Source organism: Macaca mulatta, chromosome 1 (assembly GCF_049350105.2).
Source record: "Macaca mulatta isolate MMU2019108-1 chromosome 1, T2T-MMU8v2.0, whole genome shotgun sequence".
In the NCBI taxonomy this organism is placed as follows: domain Eukaryota; kingdom Metazoa; phylum Chordata; class Mammalia; order Primates; family Cercopithecidae; genus Macaca; species Macaca mulatta.
The window spans coordinates 125,832,021-125,851,354 of record NC_133406.1 but is presented as its reverse complement, the minus strand read 5'-3'; the positions used below and the strand labels follow the sequence as shown (position 1 = coordinate 125,851,354).

The 19,334-nt window shown below is 37.4% G+C and overlaps 1 protein-coding gene across 4 annotated transcripts in view; it reads right to left on the bottom strand.

Moving 5' to 3' along the window:
- The window catches only part of TRIM33 (tripartite motif containing 33), a 121,985-nt gene that overhangs the window by 16,707 nt on the left and 85,944 nt on the right, over positions 1 to 19,334 (bottom strand). For 2 of the 4 annotated variants that reach the window (XM_001099267.5, XM_015148754.3), the window contains exons 7-13: positions 18,601 to 18,747; positions 18,029 to 18,146; positions 16,300 to 16,574; positions 15,442 to 15,606; positions 12,335 to 12,535; positions 10,960 to 11,031; positions 668 to 800 (exon numbers count right to left, since the gene is read on the bottom strand). In XM_001099267.5, the coding sequence (XP_001099267.4) occupies positions 668 to 800; positions 10,960 to 11,031; positions 12,335 to 12,535; positions 15,442 to 15,606; positions 16,300 to 16,574; positions 18,029 to 18,146; positions 18,601 to 18,747 (1,111 nt within the window). The remainder of the gene's footprint in view (positions 1 to 667; positions 801 to 10,959; positions 11,032 to 12,334; positions 12,536 to 15,441; positions 15,607 to 16,299; positions 16,575 to 18,028; positions 18,147 to 18,600; positions 18,748 to 19,334) is intronic. The other 2 variants (XM_015148762.3, XM_002801713.4) reach the window with 1 other exon arrangement.

Sequence of the window (19,334 nt, the reverse complement as noted above, 5' to 3'; positions counted from 1 at the left end):
CCCTCTGTATTGTAAAATATAAGATTAAACCTATAAAAGACTGAATATACTAAGGGCTGAGTAATCTGGAGTTCCAAACAGTGTCGACTACAGATATATATTAATATGATTTCAGTTAGCGAAAAGAGTACCAATAGTATTTGAACAAAAATAATTACAAAGAACAATCAAGAAAAAAATATCTGTTATTGTGTCAACTTGGCTAGGATATGACACCCAGCAGTATGGCCAAACATCAGTATAGATGGTACTGTGAAGGTATTTTTTTTTTAGATGGGATTAATTAACATTTAAATAAGTGGACTTTGAGAAAAGTAGATTATTTTCCATAATGCAAGTGGGTCTCATAAAATCAGGTAAAGCCCTTTTAAGAGAGAAGAGAAGATGGAGCCCTGTTCTCTCCCCTACCTCCTCATGCCCCAAAGAAGATATTTTGTCTCAATACTGTAACAATACTCTTACCTGGGTCTCCAGCCTGCCTGACCTGCCCTGCCAACACCCACAATCACATGAGCCAATTCCTCAAAATAAATCTCTCTCAATCTCCCTTTCTCTCTTCAAGTAGACCTCCTACTTACTCTGTTTTTCTGGAGAATTCTGACTAAGATAGTGAGACTGTTTTTTTTTAGGTGTTAAAAAAGTAAGGTAATATCCCTGTTTGCTTTACCTGATGATCCCGGAGAAAGGGCAGAGGGTCCTGGGGAGGGATTCATGGTGCTTGTAGGCTGTGGGGGTAGGTGACTGCCTGAGATGTATCTACTTAGTAGATTATCTAAACTACTTGAGCCAGCATCTTCCAACTGAAGAGAAAGAAGATAAAGACAAATTTGCTTTGATTAAAGCAGAGAAGTTATTAATTTTATGTCACTGCTTATACTCAGTATACTAATAAACTAACAGATTATCCAATATCAAGTTGAGCCTTATTATTGCTTCCTTAGGGTCCCCTGAGGGCCCACACAGTATAAAGTTTATGTGGATAAAACTGTATTATTCAACAAACAACTACGTGCTCAGAGCAAAACAAATCCTGTATGTTCTATTATGAAAATAGCTGACATGCTCTGACACTTCTGCCATTTCTCAAAATTGCCGCAGGACCTATTTATCAGTATTCTTGTCCCCAGTATCCCTCCATTTCAATGTCCATAATAATTCACTTAAACAGAAATGTAATTATGTTAGTACCCAGCTCTAAAGCTCTAGAAAATTCTTATAGCCCACAGAAAGCCCTTAGCTTGACACATAAGGCCCCTTACTACATAAAAAAGGGCACAGTCAACAGTACATATGAGCCCTTTCCTTACTTAGAGGCAGTAGGATAAAGCCAGAAGACCCGTAACTATGATTCTGGGCTGGTTCTCAACCTGAACGTCAGTTTCCTGTCTTTAAAACATGCCACCTATATTGCAGAACTCTGATTAAATGAGAAAATGTGTAAGAAAGAGTAAAAAAAATTATTCAAGTATGGATATTACCTTAAATCTTACACTATTTCATAAAAGAAATGGTCATATTGTTCTTTTACTTATTTTTGAGACAGGGTCTGTCTGGCTCTGCTGTCCAGGCTGAAGAGCAGTGGTGTCATCTCGACTCACTGCAACCTCCACCTACCAGGCTCAAGCCATGCCCTCAATTTCAGCCTCCTGAATAGCTAGCACTACAGGCATGTGCCACCATGCCTGGCTAATTTTTGTGGTTTTTTTTTGTAGAGATGGGATTTTGTTACATTGCCCAGGTTGGTCTTCAACTCCTGAGCTCAAGCAATCTGCACACCTTAGCCTCCCAAAGTACTGGAATTACAAACAAAACAAAACCCATGCCAGAGACATGAAGGGCTGAAGGTGAGAGTAGGCAGTAGGTTAGATGGAGGGATAATCAAAGGACAATAGCAGTTGCGTTACCCTGTGGTCATAGCTGTTGGCCAAGGATGCACTTGTAAAGCTGTAACTACAGGTGAATCCCTAGCTGCAACTCAAGTCAACTGGAAGATTTGTTATGAGGGGGGAGTACCTAATATGGGCCAGAGATGAAAATGGGGCTGCATGCCACCTAAAAACAAAGAAGGGGGAAGATGATTCAAAACAGACACGAAAATACCAAGTTACCTATTTCCACTCCTTTTTATACTCCTCACCTGCAATTTATATTTCTTGCTAGAAAGATAACTTTAAGGGTAGAGGATGGACAGGTCAGGAAGAGGCAAACAGGAAGTACATTAAAGGGCATCCCTGATGTCATTATAACCTCCAACAGGTAGCTGCTAACTGAAACATTCACCTGTGGGTTTCACTAGACATGGATAGTCACCATAAATAAAAACTGAAACATTCACCTGTGGGTTTCACTAGACATGGATAGTCACCATCAATAAAGTTAAAAGTCTAATGGAAAGACATTAATTCATTTATTCATTAAAGCAATGTTTTTTGAGCATCCCTGAATAAGTACATGGAAATATAAGTATTATATAATTTTCATGACTTAAAAGTAAAAACACAGTCCAATAGGAAAATGAGCAAAGACATTTCACAAAAGACAATTTACAGAAGAAATAATCAATGAACATAAGAAAACCAATTTCACCAAAGAAATGAAAATAAAATTAACAATAATGTCATTTTAATCCATCACTGGAAAAGATGGAAGAATGATTTGGGAAGACAGTGTAAACATGGGCATTTTCAACTATATAAGCTGGCACAATATTTTTTGTAGAGCAATTTGTTAATATCTATGTGAAATTTAAATGTGTAATTACTTTTGGCCCAGTAACTACACTTCTACCAACTTAGCTTACAGAAATATGTGTTTAAAACTATACACTCATTGTGCCTCAATGCAGCTTTTTACAAATGACATTAAGGTATAAATAACATACAATAAACTAAACATATTCAAAGTGTAGGATCTGATGTGAAAATTTAATGTATTTTCACATAGTATACAACTGGGAAACCAAAATCAAGAATAGTGAACAGATCTTATCTATTACCCCCAAGATTCCTCATGCCCCATGGTACTCAATCTCTCTCTCAAACAACCTGTCCTCAACCAACCACTCATTTACTTTCTTTGGCTTTAGTTTTTTTTTCTAGAGTTTTATATAATTTGAATTATATACTGTATGCTTTTTTCATCTATTTTTTTCACTCAGTATAAATGAGATTTATCCTTGCTGTTGGATCAAGGTCATTCCTTTTCACTGTTGGCTAATATTCTATTACATGAACACATAATTTGTTTATCCATTTATCTGCAGGTGGACATTTGGGTTGTTTCCAGTTTTTGTCTTATTAAAATTAAGCTGCTATAAACATGTGAGTACGAATCTCTGTAGAGCTATATTTCCTGTTTTCTTTTGGCAAATAAAAGCAGAAGGGCTGAATCATTATGACAGATACATGTTTAACTTTTAAAGAAATTGAACCTTTTTCAAAGTGATTGTACCATTTTACATTCCCAACAGTGTTTGAAGGTTCTAGTTCCTCCACATTCTCACCAATACTTGCTATGGTTAATGTTAAGTCTATTTAATTTTAGCCATCCTAATAAGCGTGTCATGGTACATCTCACCGTGATTTTAACTTGCATTTTCCTAATGACTAATGACGTTAATATCTTTTCACAAATGCAGCTTTGTTTTTAATAGTAACATATGAGAGATAAACCAAAAGTTCACCAAGAGAGGGCTAAACAAACATCCAATGAAATGGAATACTATATGGATTAAAACACAAGAAAGCTCTAAGGACTGACATGAAACAGTCCAAAAGCAGCTAGGCACGGTGGCTCACACCTGTAATCCCAGCACTTTAGGAGGCCGAGGTGAGCAGATCACCTGAGGTTGGGAGTTTGAGACCAGCCTGACCAACATGAAGAAACCCCGTCTCTACTAAAAATACAAAATTAGCCGTGCGTGGTGGTGCGCACTTGTAATCCCAGCTACTCAGGAGGCTGAGGTAGGAGAATCATTTGAACCTAGCAGGCAAGAGGTTGAGGTGAGCCGAGATTGTGCCACTGCACATCAGCCTGGGCAACAAGAGTGAAACTCCATCTCAAAAAAAAAACAAAGAAGAAAAGAAAAAGTCCAAAAGCAAAAATGTAAAAACAAATGTAAAACTTGCAACACAGTATTTATAGCACTAGGTGTTTACATGTGGTATAATCTCATTTTCTGTTACTTAAAAAAAATTACACGATGGGTCTGTTGGCTCATATCTGTAATCACAACACTTTGGGATGCCAAGGTAAGAGGATCACTTGAGACTAGGAGCTCAAAACCAGCCCGGTCAACTATTAGTAGCAAGACCCCATCTCTACAAAAGAAAACTTTAAAAATTAGCCAGGCATGGTAGTGTGTGCCCGTAGTCCCAGTTACTGGGGAGACTGAGACAGAAGGATCCCTTGAGCACCACTGCACTCCAGCCTCAGCAAAAGAGTGAGACCCTGTCTCAAAACAAAACAAAATAAACCAAAATATATTAAAACACACACACACACGTTTTAAAATTCATGTTTGTATATTCCTAGGGAAAAATCTGAAAGGATGTACACCAATTGGTTATAGTGCTGGGATTTAGTCAGGTGAAAGAACGGGATAGACAGCTATTTTTATTTTTTTCCTTTTTCTTTTTTAAAAGCTACAGTGGTTTTACATGGCTCATGAAGGCCTTTAAAAAGTAGGCAAATCTGATAGGTCATGTACACTACTCCTACCCCACCAAAACCCTTCAAAAATGGTTTCTCATTGAGTTTAGGATAAAATCCAAAATCTTCTATGCAGTTTAACAAAGGCCCTACCTGATCTAGTTTCCATTTTCCTCTATAGAACTAGGCCCTTCTCTCTTTCCTGTTCTTCACTGGACTTTTTTCTGTTCTTCAAAAGTGCCCAGTTCCTTTAGACTTTGTGGGACTTGAAATTCTGCTCTTTTTCCTAATAAAATTTACTGCTGACATCTCCCTACTAACTCTTACCCAGCTTCCAGGTTTCAAAGAGGCTTTAACAACCCTCTAGGTTTTATTGGGTTCGCCTGGTATATACTCACCTTAGGTTGATGCCTTATAATTTCCCCTTTGAGTAATGCTATACAATTTATTATAGGTAGGGTTTTTAAAAATCTATAAATGTCTGCATTCTCCTGGCCTGTAAACTCTATGACAGCAGGTCTCTCTCATCCCCACTGTTCCTCAAGACAAGTACAAAGTACTCAACACACTTGTATGAATGGTTATAATTTTCCTATTAAGCATAATATGAAAGCATAATAGGGGTCCTTCCTCCCAAAGGTTACTTTTTAATAATGAGGGTTGGTGAAAAAGAAAAGAAAGAGAAAAATAATCGTAACAACTAACATTTATTGAATACTTACATGTCAGGCACCAAACTTAATCTGACCAACATATCCATGAGGTAGATTCTATTTTTTTTTTTTTTTTTTGAGACAGGGTCTCACTTTGTTGCCCAGGCTGGAGGGCAGTGGCACGATCACAACTCACTGCAACCTTGAACCCCTGGACTAAAGGGATCCTCCTGTCTCAGCTTCCCAAGCAGCTAGGACTACAGGTCCATGCCGAGATGCCCCGCTCATTTTTAATTTTTTTTGTAGAAACTGGGTCTTCTATGTTGCCCAGGCTAGTCTCGAACTCCTGGCCTCAAGTGCTCTTCCTGTCTTGGCCTCCTCAAAGTGCTGGGACTACAGTCAGAGCCACTGCACCCAGATTTAAGACAGCTTAAAATAAAACAGTGACAAAGTCAGCATAAAAAAGAAAAATCACAAAATCTGACCTCAGACTTGAAATTATCATCTACAGTATACCTAACTGCTTTGAATCTCACACTCCTTTCATGCCCTTTGTTGCTTCAGCATACATAATTCTTATCTGGAATATCTGCCTTCTAACTAACCTTGACTAGCTAACACTTGCCTACTTATCTTTCAAGTCCAAATTTAAGATGATCTCATATAAAGTCGATTCTGACTTCCACAGGCAGAGGTAGAATCTTCTGCCTCTACTCTTTCACTGTCATCTATACACATCCATTTGTACCAATAAGCTCACTGTTTTGACCCTGTTTAGAAAACTGTCACCCGGTCAGGTGCAGTGGCTCAGGCCTGTAATCCCAGCACTTTGGGAGGCCAAGGTGGGCGGGTCACCTGTGGTCAGGAGTTCGAGACCAGCCTGAAAAACACGGTGAAACCCTTTCTCTACTAAAAATCCAAAAAACTAGCCGGGCGGGGTGGTGCACACCCGTAGTCCCAGCTACTCGGAAGGCTGAGGCAGAAGAATTGCTTGAGCCCAGGAGGTGGAGGTTGCAATGAGCCAAGACTGCGCTACTGCACTCCAGCCTGAGCAACAGAGAAAGACTCCAACCAAAAAAAAAAGAACAACAATAAAAAAGAACAAAAGAAAACTACCTCCCTATTATACAAGAAACTCCTTGAGGTCAAGGGCCATTTCCATTTGATCCTTATCTAATCAGTACCTAGGGTCTAATACATGGTAAGTTCTCAGATATTTGTTAAAGAAAATATACAAGTACATTAATAGTGACCCATGTTTCCAGAAATGCTCTAGTGTTATGCTGTATTGAAGACTTGGCCTTGAACCTAATAAAAGGATTCCATATTTAGCTGCTATTCTACTGATCATCAGGAAAATACTACGTTTTACCAACTAACAGAAAGGTTCTAAACCTGATTAATGAAATACACGTACTGTACCATAAGTGAAACACTAAAAATACTACAAAACATTCCCTGTTTTCCATTTACTATCTCCTATTACCTTCTTGCATAAACAATGTAAAGCTAAAATTCTTCATTTTAATATATTTCTTCTAGTTACCTAACTATATCACCATTAATACATCTGACTTAGTATATATCAATAGCTATACAAATAATTCCTCATCTATTCTATTTTGTATAACAACTCACTTCTATCTTATTACTCCCAGTTGTGCCTTTTCACTCCCTCAAACCATTGCATATACCATTTCCCAAGTCTAAAACAACATCTCTATCTTGACCAACAAACCATATCTCATATCTACACACTAAAGTGCAATTCAGTCCTTGAGGAAGTTTTTCTTATCAGGCAAAAAAAATTGAGACTTCACCTCTACATTTGAATCTTAAACTTAGCTATCTTGGCTATTTCAGCAGCTTAAACTAATGCTAATGCTAGGTTTTCTCCATGTGAATTCTTAATCTAGCCAAATTAAGTAGAAGAAGAGTTAAAAATAATCCATAAATGGGCTTAAATATGCTTCCTGTAAAACCTGCAGAACAGTTACACAATTAAACCTCTTTTCTTTATAACCAGCAATGCAACAACAGCTTAGTACACTACGTTCATACTTGTATGAACCTGTACATGAAAGCTCACAGCAGCATTACTCCTGACAGCCAGAGAAGAAAAGCAAATGTTCACTGATGATGAACAAATGATATATGTATACAATGAAATATTATTCAGCCATAAAAAAAAATGAAATCCTAATACATGCTAAAATATGGACAGACCTGGAAAACATCATGCTAAGTAAAAGAAGCCAGACATCAAAGGCCAAATATAATTCCATTCATACTGTGCAACGTCCATAAAGACAAAGTAGATTAGTGGTTTCCAGGGGCTAGAAGAGAAGGATATGAGTGACTGCTAATGAGTACCATTTCTTTTGAGGTGATGAAAACATTCTTGAATTAGTGGTAATGGTCGTACAATCTTGTGAATGTACTAAAAACCACTGAACTGTACATTTTTAGAGTGGATCTCATGGTATATGAATTATATTTTTAAAAAAAAGATGATACTTGCCTCTCCCTTTGTAAGGTTCTTAAGAACTAGAACCAAGTCTTGTTTATCTTCTTATCCTCAATGCTTGAGAACTTTAGCATAAGGTAAGTGCTTAGTAAAAACTGAATGACATTGTTAAACTGTGCATACCTCTGGCTGCCCAAAGCTCTCAATACCATGTCTTTCCAGGCCTACAATCCCAAACTACCTCCCTGGTATTGTTACAGGTAGTGTAGAGAAAGAACTGGACTTATAATTAGTAGTCTGGACTTAAAACTCCAACTTTTCTTATTATTTATTTTCTTGAGATAGAGGTTCACTCTTGTTACCCAGGTTGGAGTGCAATGGCATGATCTCAGCTCACTGCAACCTCCATCTCCCAGGTTCAAGCAACTCTCCTGCCTCAGCCTCCCGAACAGCTGGGATTACAGGCATGCACCACCACGTGTGGCTAATTTTGTATCTTTAGTAGAGACGGGGTTTCTCCATGTTGGTCAGGCTGGTCTCGAACTCCTGACCTCAGGTGATCTGCCAGCCTCAGCCTCCCAAAGTGCTGGGATTACAGGCATGCACCACCACGTGTGGCTAATTTTGTATCTTTAGTAGAGACGGGGTTTCTCCATGTTGGTCAGGCTGGTCTCGAACTCCTGACCTCAGGTGATCTGCCAGCCTCAGCCTCCCAAAGCGCTGGGATTACAGGTGTGAGAGCCCCTGCACCCAGCCTAAAATTCCAACTTTTCTATCTATCATGTGACTCTAGGAAAGTCACTAATGAAACTGCCTGCATTAATTTCACATGGCTATAGAGATACTACCTGAGACTGGGTAATTTATAAACAAAAGAGGTTTAATTGACTCACAGTTTTGCATGGCTGGGGAGGCCCCAGGAAACCTACAATCATGGCAGAAGGCAAAGGGGAAGCAGGCACCTTCACAAGGCGGTAGGAGAGAGAGTCAGTGCAGAGGAAACTGCCACTTTAAAAACCATCAGATCTTGTAAGAACAGCATGAGGGAAACCACCCCTATGATCCAATTACTTCCTAACAGGTCCTTCCCTCGACAAGTGGGGATTACAATTCGAGGTGAGATTTGGGTGAGGACAGAGCCAAACTGTATTACTGCCTTTGCAAAAATTCTATCAGTGAAAGAGTCAGGGAGGATCTAATCTAGTCAACCTCCCTCTTCTTTGCCTTTAGCCTTCATGCCGACATTAATTATTCCTGGTCTTGAGACAAGCTGACTTTGGGAGACATTTAGTTTATAGTTCACATAACAGCCCTTCCCCAAAACTCAACTGCCTTTGTAAAGTTAAAAAGAGACCACCAGGCTAGCAGGAGGAAAGGAGCCTGAATTCTGCTAAGGTGTCGACATAAAGGACTGCCAGCCATTACTCTGGAGGTCATAAGATAGATAACTTCCTTAATTACTCCTGCAGATAACATCACTATTGCTGAACCTAAGACTGGCCTTTTTAGATACTTTTTGAGGTTTCTTGCATATCTGACACAGACAATGGTTCCACCTGGACCCAACAAGCCCTCCTGTGGCCCCACCCAGAAGCGATTCAGCAAGGGGGATTTTCCCACACCCCATGACTGCATCACCCAACCAATCAGCAGCAAGCACCCATTGCCTTACTGCCCCTACCCCTTCCACCAAACTACCTTTGAAAAACCCCTAAACTGCCAGACACAGTGGCTCACGCCTGTAATCCCAATACCTTGGGAGGCCGAGGCGGGTGGATCACTTGAGGTCAGGAGTTCAAGACCAGCCTGGTCAACATGATGAAACTCTGTCTCTACTAAAATACAAAAATTAGCCGGGCCTGGTGGCGTGTGCTTTCAGCTACTCAGGAGGCTGAGGCAGGAGAATAGCTTGAGCCTCAGAGGTGGAGGTTGCAGTGAGTCAAGATTGCACCACTGCACTCCAGCCTGGGCAACAGAGCTAGATCCCATCTCAAAAAAAAAAGAAAAGAAAAGAAAGAAAAGAAAAGAAAAGAAAAAAGAAAAGAAAAGAAAAGAAAAGACCCCTAAACTACAAGCCTTCAAAGAGTGATTTGAGTAATAACTCCTTCTCTTGTGTGGCATGGGTGGCCTCATGTCAATTAAATTCTTTTTTTACTGCAATGCCATGGTCTCTGTGAATTGATTTTGTTTGTGTGGTGGACAGAATTAACCCATCACGCGGTTATATGAACCTCTCTTACTCTTATCCATAAAACAGGGATACTACATATCAGGTGATTTTAAGCATTAAACTTATATATTGCCTGTGAAAGCTCTTCGCAAACTATAAGCTGTTATCTTAGAAATGTTACTTTTTAATTTGTATTTAAAAAGTTTCCATTCTGTATGGTCCAGTCCTCTCATCACCAATAAAACTACCAATCCCTCAGCCAAAAAAGACTTCTCCTAATATTAGGGAAGCAATCAGATTGAGAGAATTCACAATATGTTAGTGATTTCTGAAAAATTTTGTTAATAGTGCATTGTATTCAAAATTTTCGCTAAATGAGTAAATTATAGCTCTTACAGGAGCAGGGGGATGGGTAATTACGTGAGATGATGGATATGTTAATTTGTTTCACCATAGTAACCAGTTTACTATGTATATGTTTAACATCATGTTGTTACCTTAAATATACACACTTACTTTAAATAAAATTTTTTAAAAAATGTTTGAAGCTCTAGAAATATCTTTTAAAACTCTTATATAAGCCCATTAAAACTCACTAAAACAAAACACTAAACTGTAGCCACAGAAAGAATCAAGGGTGCTACTGTCACAACAGTTTCATTGCTCCTTGTTCCTATGGTGATCCCGGACTCCAAGATATGAAAGTAACTCATACATTGCATAAAATAAAATTCAGTATAATGCTGGCAGATTATATTTACATTTTAAAAGAAAATGCTTTTAACTGAAACAAATTGGTGAAATTTCAGAAGGATCCAAAGCATACTTTTCTTCAGTTGAAAGGGGCAAAAGCCCTCACTCAAAGGTCCTTCACATTCCATCTATTCCTCTCTTCCATCATTTCCCCCTCTCGGTATAAGCCTCAAAGTGTCTACTATCTTGGCCTTCCAACCCCATCCTTTTCTCAGCCCAACTGACTACCCCTTTTGGATTTAACAGAACAACAACAAAGATCTAACCACATTTTGGTCCTGGGTCTTCTCTCTGGCTCCAAACTCACACCAGGAGTGCATCATCTGAACAACGTTTGCCTGTGGCAGGTGTAGAAAGGGAGTAACTAGCCTTTTAGCAAAGGTGATATTAATCCACCATTATTGTACTTCCGTTTAGACAGTCCCATAATTTGCTATTCATACGACATTCAATTCCCCAGAACTCTAAAATATTGAGGAATGCTAGTTTTAGCTAAATAACTTTTCAAGACTCAAATATTTATACTTAACTCTTTTTTGTTTAACTGGCAAATAACAATGTGTCTACTTATGGTGTACAATGTAATGTTCTGATCTATGTTATAGAAAGATTGAATCAAGCTAATGAACATATCTAACCCACTAACCCATCATTTTTTTGTGGTGAGAACATTAAAAATCCATTTTTAGAATTTTTAAATATATAATACACTATCAATAAACTGTGGTCACCATGCAATGCAAGAGATCACTGAAATTTATATCCAAAAGAACCGAAATTGTTATATCAGAGAAATTATCTGCACTCCCATGCTCACTTCAGCATTATTCACAATAGCCAAGATATGTAAGCAATCTAAGTGTCCATCAACGGATGAATGGATTTTTTAAAATATGGTATACATGGCTGGGTGCAGTGGCTCACGCCTGTAATTCCAGCACTCTGGGAGGCTGAGGTGGGCGAATCATGAGGTCAGGAGATCGAGACCATCCTAGCTAACATGGTGAAACCCATCTCTACTAAAAATACAAAAAATTAGCCAGGCGTGGTGGTGGGTGCCTGTAGTCCCAGCCGCTCTGGAGGCTGAGGCAGGAGAATGGCGTGAACCTGGGAGGCGGAGCTTGCAGTGAGCCGAGATGGCGCCACTGCACTCCAGCCTGGGCGACACAGCAAGACTCCATCTCAAAATAAATAAATAAATAAATAAATAAAAGTGGTATACATATACAATGGAATATACTATACAGCCTCTAAAAAGAAGGAAATTCTGTCATCTTGCAACAACATGAAAGGAACCATTCATTATACATACATTATGCTATGTATAATAAGCCAGGCACCGAAAGACAAATACTAATCTCACATGTGAAATCTAAAAATGTCCATCTCATAGAAACAGAGAATAGAAAGGTGGTTAACTGGAGGCTAGGGGAGAGGGTGGGCGCGGAACGGGGAAAGCGAGGATGTTGACAAAAGTTTCACTTAGACTGGATGAGACTTTTAGTGATCTAGACTTTACTCTTTAGAAATTTCAAGGAAATGTTGATCTTGAATTAAAAAAAAAAACAACTCTGAAATAAATACTGTAACTCTGTAATTAACATTAAGTTTAATGAAGCCTCATTCAACTTAAATACAAACCTGTATGGGTGGAATATCTGGCAGCGATGGAAGGTTCTCTGGATTGGTAACTGAGGGGATTAGCTCTATTGCTGTAACAGATGGGCTGGTGGGACCTCGGTTTGCATTTGCCATAGTTGCTGTAGTAGGGCTCGTTGGGTTGATTGTGGTGTTGTGTACCGATACTACAGGAAAGGGTCCAGCATGCCCTGGGTTTGAGTGCTAATAAGAAAGAAGACATTATCATTACTTGATCTGCCAGAATCGCTGAATATAAACTATACCTTTATAATTTTTAGTTTAGGAAGGAAACAAGAAACAAAGAAGTGGGCCCTTTCAAACTTATTCAGGAGAAGAACAGTTCAAACTTAGCCTTTTCATTTTTCCATTCATTTTTGTGTAGTATCTAGGCAAAGGCAGACTTGCCAATAATTTCCCAACACGTCAGCCTGGTGATATGCTCTTATTTCATAACAAGGAAGTATGTAATAGAGGATCTGTAAGCCTCCAAATTTTCAAACACCAGGGTAAGAGAACTACCTTTCGGTCATCATTCCTCTTCAACCCTTAGTCATTTTCTAATAAAAACAATTACATAATGCAGCTTGATGCGGTAGAAAGAACAATGAATTTACAGAAAGGAAAAATGGCATCAAGTCCTGACTCTAATACTGTGTGACCTTAGACAAATCACATAATCTCAGTCATTTAGAAATGTGGATAACAATATCTCACTTGTTTCATCGTGAGGGTTGTTATGAGCATCATTTAAGACAACATAGAAGAACATCTTAAGAAAACTAATTATACACATATAAATAAATCATTTGAAATATTTAAAAACTAAAAATGCTTAATAACATCCAGTGATTTCTGTAGAGGTATACCCAAAGTCTAAGAAAAATGTTCTGAGATGATTCATTGTCTGATTGTTTAGCTTCTGTGCTCTGACAAGGTGTACTTGGACCCTAGAAATACTTGAAGGCTTTCCATGAACTAAGGGGTATATGATTATGTGAAAAGTCTGAAGGAAATAAATGTTCAGATCCTCAACCTTTTGTATGTGCTCTTTAAAAAGAAAAAAAAAATCTGATATGCCTGAGAATGTGCCATGCTCTGCTGGATCTCCTTTTCCACCACTTTTGCAACTGCCCTTCCCCCACCCTTGACAGAAGAACACCACACCTTTGACCATTCCTAAATCTATTTCTAGGTACACTGCACCAAGAAGGGAAAAAAAAAAACCCTGTAGAAATAATCAAAGGTACAATTGGAAATAATAATGTTGGGTGTCTGACTCCAAAACCTGGGTAACAAACCTTCAAATGGGTTTGAATATTTGATGATTAACAAAAAGGAAGTTGTCACTGACAAAAAGTTTTTAAATAGTTTTGATAGATCATTTTCTCAGCTTATAATCTAGAAAAAATTCAAAGAATTGAGGGATATTACCATAATAAAATTATTTTAATTCCCAAATACATAATTTTGTAAACAAGTTTCCTAAGCATTACATAAAAACAAATCCCAAAAAACTAGCAATAAAAACCTGTGTTGAATTCTGACTTATTTTAAAAACAAGTAACAGCATACAAACATACATAACCAAAAGCAGGAGGCAAAAAGTCTCCAACTAGCTCAAAGAAATGTATATCCAAAAGAGTTTTGTATCTTCTAATATTCTTAAACCATGTAAATACACCCATTTTGTTTCCACAATTGTGGAGGTATAATATAATGATAATTCGGTCCACAGAAAAAGTTTTAAAGCTTAATAATAACCCTATTGTCACTGGAAATTTAACAATTTATTACAATAAACATTTTTTCCTGCAGACAATTACAATAGGCTAATCTATATCTATCAAACAAAACTATATTACAGTAAGATCAAAACTCTGTTGAAGAAGTAGAAGTGAAATTCAAGTCCAAGGAGAGCTTGCTAGGGTATTTAGAATTCCGGTGGATTCATTTAAAATAATGTAAAAGTTTTTCAACTTTATAGCATCAATTTTTATAACATGCTATAAAGTATAGCTTTTGAAACTATTTAAACTTAAACCTATAATGGAAATTTTAAATGAAAGCCTTCAAATGTGAGCGAGTATATATATTTTTTCCTTTTTTTTTTTTTTTAAAAAACTAGAAACGGGGTCTTGCTGTGTTGCCCAGGCTGGTCATGAACTCCTGGGCTCAAGCAATCCTCCTGCCTCGGCCTCCCAAAATGCTGGGACTACAGGTGTGAGCCACCAGTCCCAACCAAGAAGCGTGTTATTTTAAGGAGCTCTTTCTCGACATACATGGACCAAAAAGTTGAAGGACCACTGTTCTAGGACAGTGTTTCTCCAACTTTACTATGCAGACTGACCTGAGAGACTTAGTACAAACTTAAATATTACTGAGTACTCCCCACCTAGAAATTCTGATTCAGTGGTTATGGCTAGGAATCTATTCTGACAAGGTCGCCCACCCCACCCAAGCTGACTGGTGATTCTGATGGTCTTTAAAACATGTTTTGAGAAACATCATTCTAAGAGTTAAAAAATAAACTCTATTGTAACTAGAAATCCTATGAAAAAGTGGCCTCACTTTATACTCATATCTCCCATATAAACATAACTAGGCAAAGATTATGAAACATGTATCTAAATACACTTATTAAAACGTATCTACATCCTAAAAGGAACAATATTTGAGTACAGAAAAGGTTAAAAAAAAATACAGTTAGCTCTATTACTCTCAAAGCCCTTTTTATATATTAGGATCAAAAAGTCACATTAAAAGAGCAGAGCAGCATTAAGGTTCTTGCTATTTTATCACTGCTTTTTGGGATTGTGGGTAAAATCACCAGCTCATTAGATTTGTTTTTCACTTCTGTAAATTGAATGGGTTAACTATATCAGGGTTTCTTAACCCATAGTATATGATGCACTTAAGGCAATTTTTAAAAGCTCTTAAAATTAAATACAAAATCTCATGTGTATGTTTATTTTTCTGGGACAAGAGGATATACAGCATTAATCAAATTCTCAAACATATCAATGACCTGCTCCCAAAAAGTGATTAAGAAAATGGTGTCTTTTAATTTTAAAATTGTAGGATTCTTACAAATGTAACTCTAGGCATACTTGTCTTTGGAGGTGTGGCTGCATCATGGAATACTGAGGGCTGCTGTGCCTGGGTATCCCTGGTATTCTGGCAGCATTCTGAGCGAGTCTCATCTGATGGGCTTGAAAAGCTCCACAGTTCATGTTGCCTCTTTGCATTGTTTGCACACTGATCAATCGAGGAGGCTACAAAAAGTAGAAATTGCAATTTATGTAATAATTTTAAAATAAATTTATATTTTAATTATAAAATGTAATCATAAAAATAATTGAGTCAAGATAAAAGGGTATAAAGTAAAAAGTATAAATAATTCTTATCGCTAGCCCCAATCCCCAGAGGACTGGTAATGACTAGTTTGTGTATCACTCCCTAATTTCCCTTTTCTCTCTCTCTCTTTTCCGTCCCCTCTCTTTCTCTCTGAATGTGTGTTTAAAGCGTATCAACATTAACTTAACCCATTCTGGATTAATAGTTTTGATTGGGATGGCAGTGGAGACAGCAAAAGACACATACGGATAGGAATGATTTGAACAAATGCCTAAGGAACATATCAGATCCCAGGCAGAAACAATCTGGTCCTTTGGTCCACACAATTACACGTGGAAAACAAAAAAGATTTGATGTGAAAGGATGAGAACTTACATCCTTCCACAGTATTAGTGAATTAATTCTGTTTCCCAAGAAAATTTATTTACTGCCTTTCTTCATACCTCCCTTATATCACCATCATAACCACAGCAAATATTTAAACTCTGACTTTTGAGCTCTGCTCAAAGTCCTGCTAGTAACTCTGAAATGTGTAACTTTCTTACATAGGAAAAAGTGTCGTGTTGAGGACTTCATAATTTCTATCAATAATGTAGTAACACCATACTTACCTGTTGTTGTAACATCTGAGGGGCTGCTTGTCTAGGATGCTGTTGTGTTGTTGTTGTTGTAGTTGGTACAGGTGCTGGTGGTTGCTGCATCCTCATCTGTTGCAACTGCTGATGTTTCTGTGCATACACTTGTTGTTGCATGTGCTGAAGTCGAAGCTGTGCTAAGTTAATCTGTCCAGGGGTTTTACTAATGTGGTTTGTCCCTGGAGGAACTTGCCCAACTACAACATTAGGAGTATAACCAGGAGTTGGTTTACTCTCTATTACTAGATTACCTGAAAAATTTAAAAAATGAGAATTTGCATATAATCAACTAAATCATCTACTTTGTTGAGTAATCACCATGTTTTCCTCTTTCCTCTGACAACTACCAGCACCTCAAAGCTCCAACGGTACAGCAGGGAATGGAGTCAGTTTAAAGATGATGATGATGATGATCAGAAACTTAATACATTCCAAAGCTGAATAAATGACTTTTGGTTATTCAGAAAAATATATTCTCTGCCTTTATTCTTTTTTACACAGACGTACAGAAAACTAAGAGACTAAAAGAGATATCTATTAGAAGAGGCCTATCGAATCAATCTAAATCAATTCTCCCATGACAAGACTTACTCAAGAATACTCGAGATTGCTAATACTGATTCCATCTGCCTTTGAATTGCCAAAATATGCAAGGCAGAGCATTACAATGCCACAAAAGCATCTTCTGAGGAAATACTGAATGCTTTAAACAACTTATATCCTTAGAAGTGATGGTTTTCCTTGCTTTTTACGGAGCCATAGATTTCCAGGGACAGAAGCCAAATTTTAGGAAGATGTGATTTAAGGTGCAGGTTGACAGGCTTTCCCTGTAATGGGCCACAGAGTAAATATTTTATGCTTGGCAGGCGACATAAGATCTGTCTCACAGTCCTTGGTTTTTGTTTTTACAACCAGTTGAAAACATAAAAACCATTCTTAGCTACCATGTCACACAGAAACAGCTGGCTGATGCCAGAACTAAGGCTATAGCTAAATTTGAATATAATTTTTTTCTTGTATGCAAAGATTACTTTTTTTTTTTTTAAATAACAGAAGGGCAATCAGCCTCTGCTTTTACAATTCCCACTGTTTAAGACTTAACTGTTCTGAAAGTGAGTTTACTCAATCTGTAGATAGCTCTCTAATTGCTAAGAAGTTTGTATGCATGTGTTTTAATTGAGCTCTCTGTAACTTTCATCTATGGTCTTTAGGTCCATACTATGCTGTAAACAAAAGCAAAATCCATTTCTCTTCCATGTGAAAAGAGCTACTCTTATCTTTCAAACATTCCTCAGGACCTAACTACTGGACACATTAGCATCCTAAAAGTCTGCTGCTAATGCACAATTTGGCTTAATTAAACAACTAAACACCTATGAAATTATTCCAGACAATGAATCATTTGCTAAGATTTCTATACGAAACAGTCAATATAAATTTAAAAGATAGCGGGTCGGGGGTCTAGAAACAGTACACATTAAAAAAATATATACAGAGTAGACTCTCAACTTTCTTAAGACGTAATGACTGGCATACAAAACCACAGCTAAAGTGAGTTTCCAATGAATAACAACATATTTTTACATAAAATGTAAAACGTAAATAGTTTTATATTTTAAAGTTAAAAATTTTATCTAAATTTGCTTTATTTTCTCCTCCTAATTCAGTGTTCCAAGTTATATTCACAAAACTCATTATTTCTCACCTAAATTGACTACATTCTTTGCCCAGAAGGTGGGATCACAATGGAAACGTATTGCTCCGTTAGCAGCAGGGACAGGATCACACCGTGCTTTCAAAATATGACGCAACTGGAAAGTAATCTTAAAGGGAAAAAAAATCCACATTAGTCTCAAAATTAAGTATCAACTGGGAAAACATAAGATAGAGATATTAAGACAAAAAAGCACATATATTTCCACAGTGTCAGCCTCAGATTATGCAGCATCAACATTTAAATTAGCAATCAAATCAAATGTACATGCTTGAATTTCTGCCATTTTGGGTAATAAATTGCATTAAGATACTAGGCATCTTCAAAAGAGTACATACAATATAATTCCACTTACATGAATTTCTAAAAAATAATAGAAATTAGATTAGTGGCTGCCTGGGGGAATGAGGAAACTTTGGGGGGTGAAGGAAGTTTTCTGTATCTTGATGTGGTAGCGGTTACATTTGCCAAAATTAAAATGTATACTTTAAACAGGTGCAGTTCACTGAATATATATCTTAATAAAGTCCATTAAAGAAAAATAAAAACAGTATGTGTCTCACCAGTCGCTTGCTGTACAGTAGTGCTGTGCTGCTGCCACTTGCAATTGCCCAATTTGTGAAGTTCATAACATGCTTCACCTGCCGGGAAAGGCCTGTGATGTCATTCTGCTGCTGTAGTAACTTCATCTGTCTTTCCTTTGTAACATTCTGAAACAGAACAAGAACTTCGCTGAAGAATTCCATATGAAAAAAAATCAACCCCACATTTCTAATGCAAATGGGCACAATACCTATACTTCCTTTAAAAATGGGCTAAGTGAATAACCTCCATGATTATTTAGCAAGCCTATCATCAATCAGTGGAAAAGCCACTAACAAAATGGGACTAAAACTTAGTGCTCTAAGCAAAAAAGGATATTCCACATATAGAAATTAATATTAGTTAATGTCTCTTTTCTATCAACATTTGTCTGTTAAAAATAGTGTCATCCTATTAGGTTAATCTAATATATGGTATTTATAGCATAAGGAGCTAACTTTAGAAATAAATTTAAAGGCTAAAAAAAATTTTGTGTCACCAGTGCCACCTCCTGGTATGGCATGAGAATGAAGTTAAAATCTCTTAAATATACAAGACAAAATGAAAAAGGTAACTTCCAGAGTTCCAACAGTAGAATTAGGGAAACTTTTCATATGACAGAAGTTCATAGAGAACAAAGAAGTGAGGACCGACCAAACTGCAAAAACCAATTTCAGAGAAACACTGCAAAGGAAAAATAAACTGCTTTATGGGA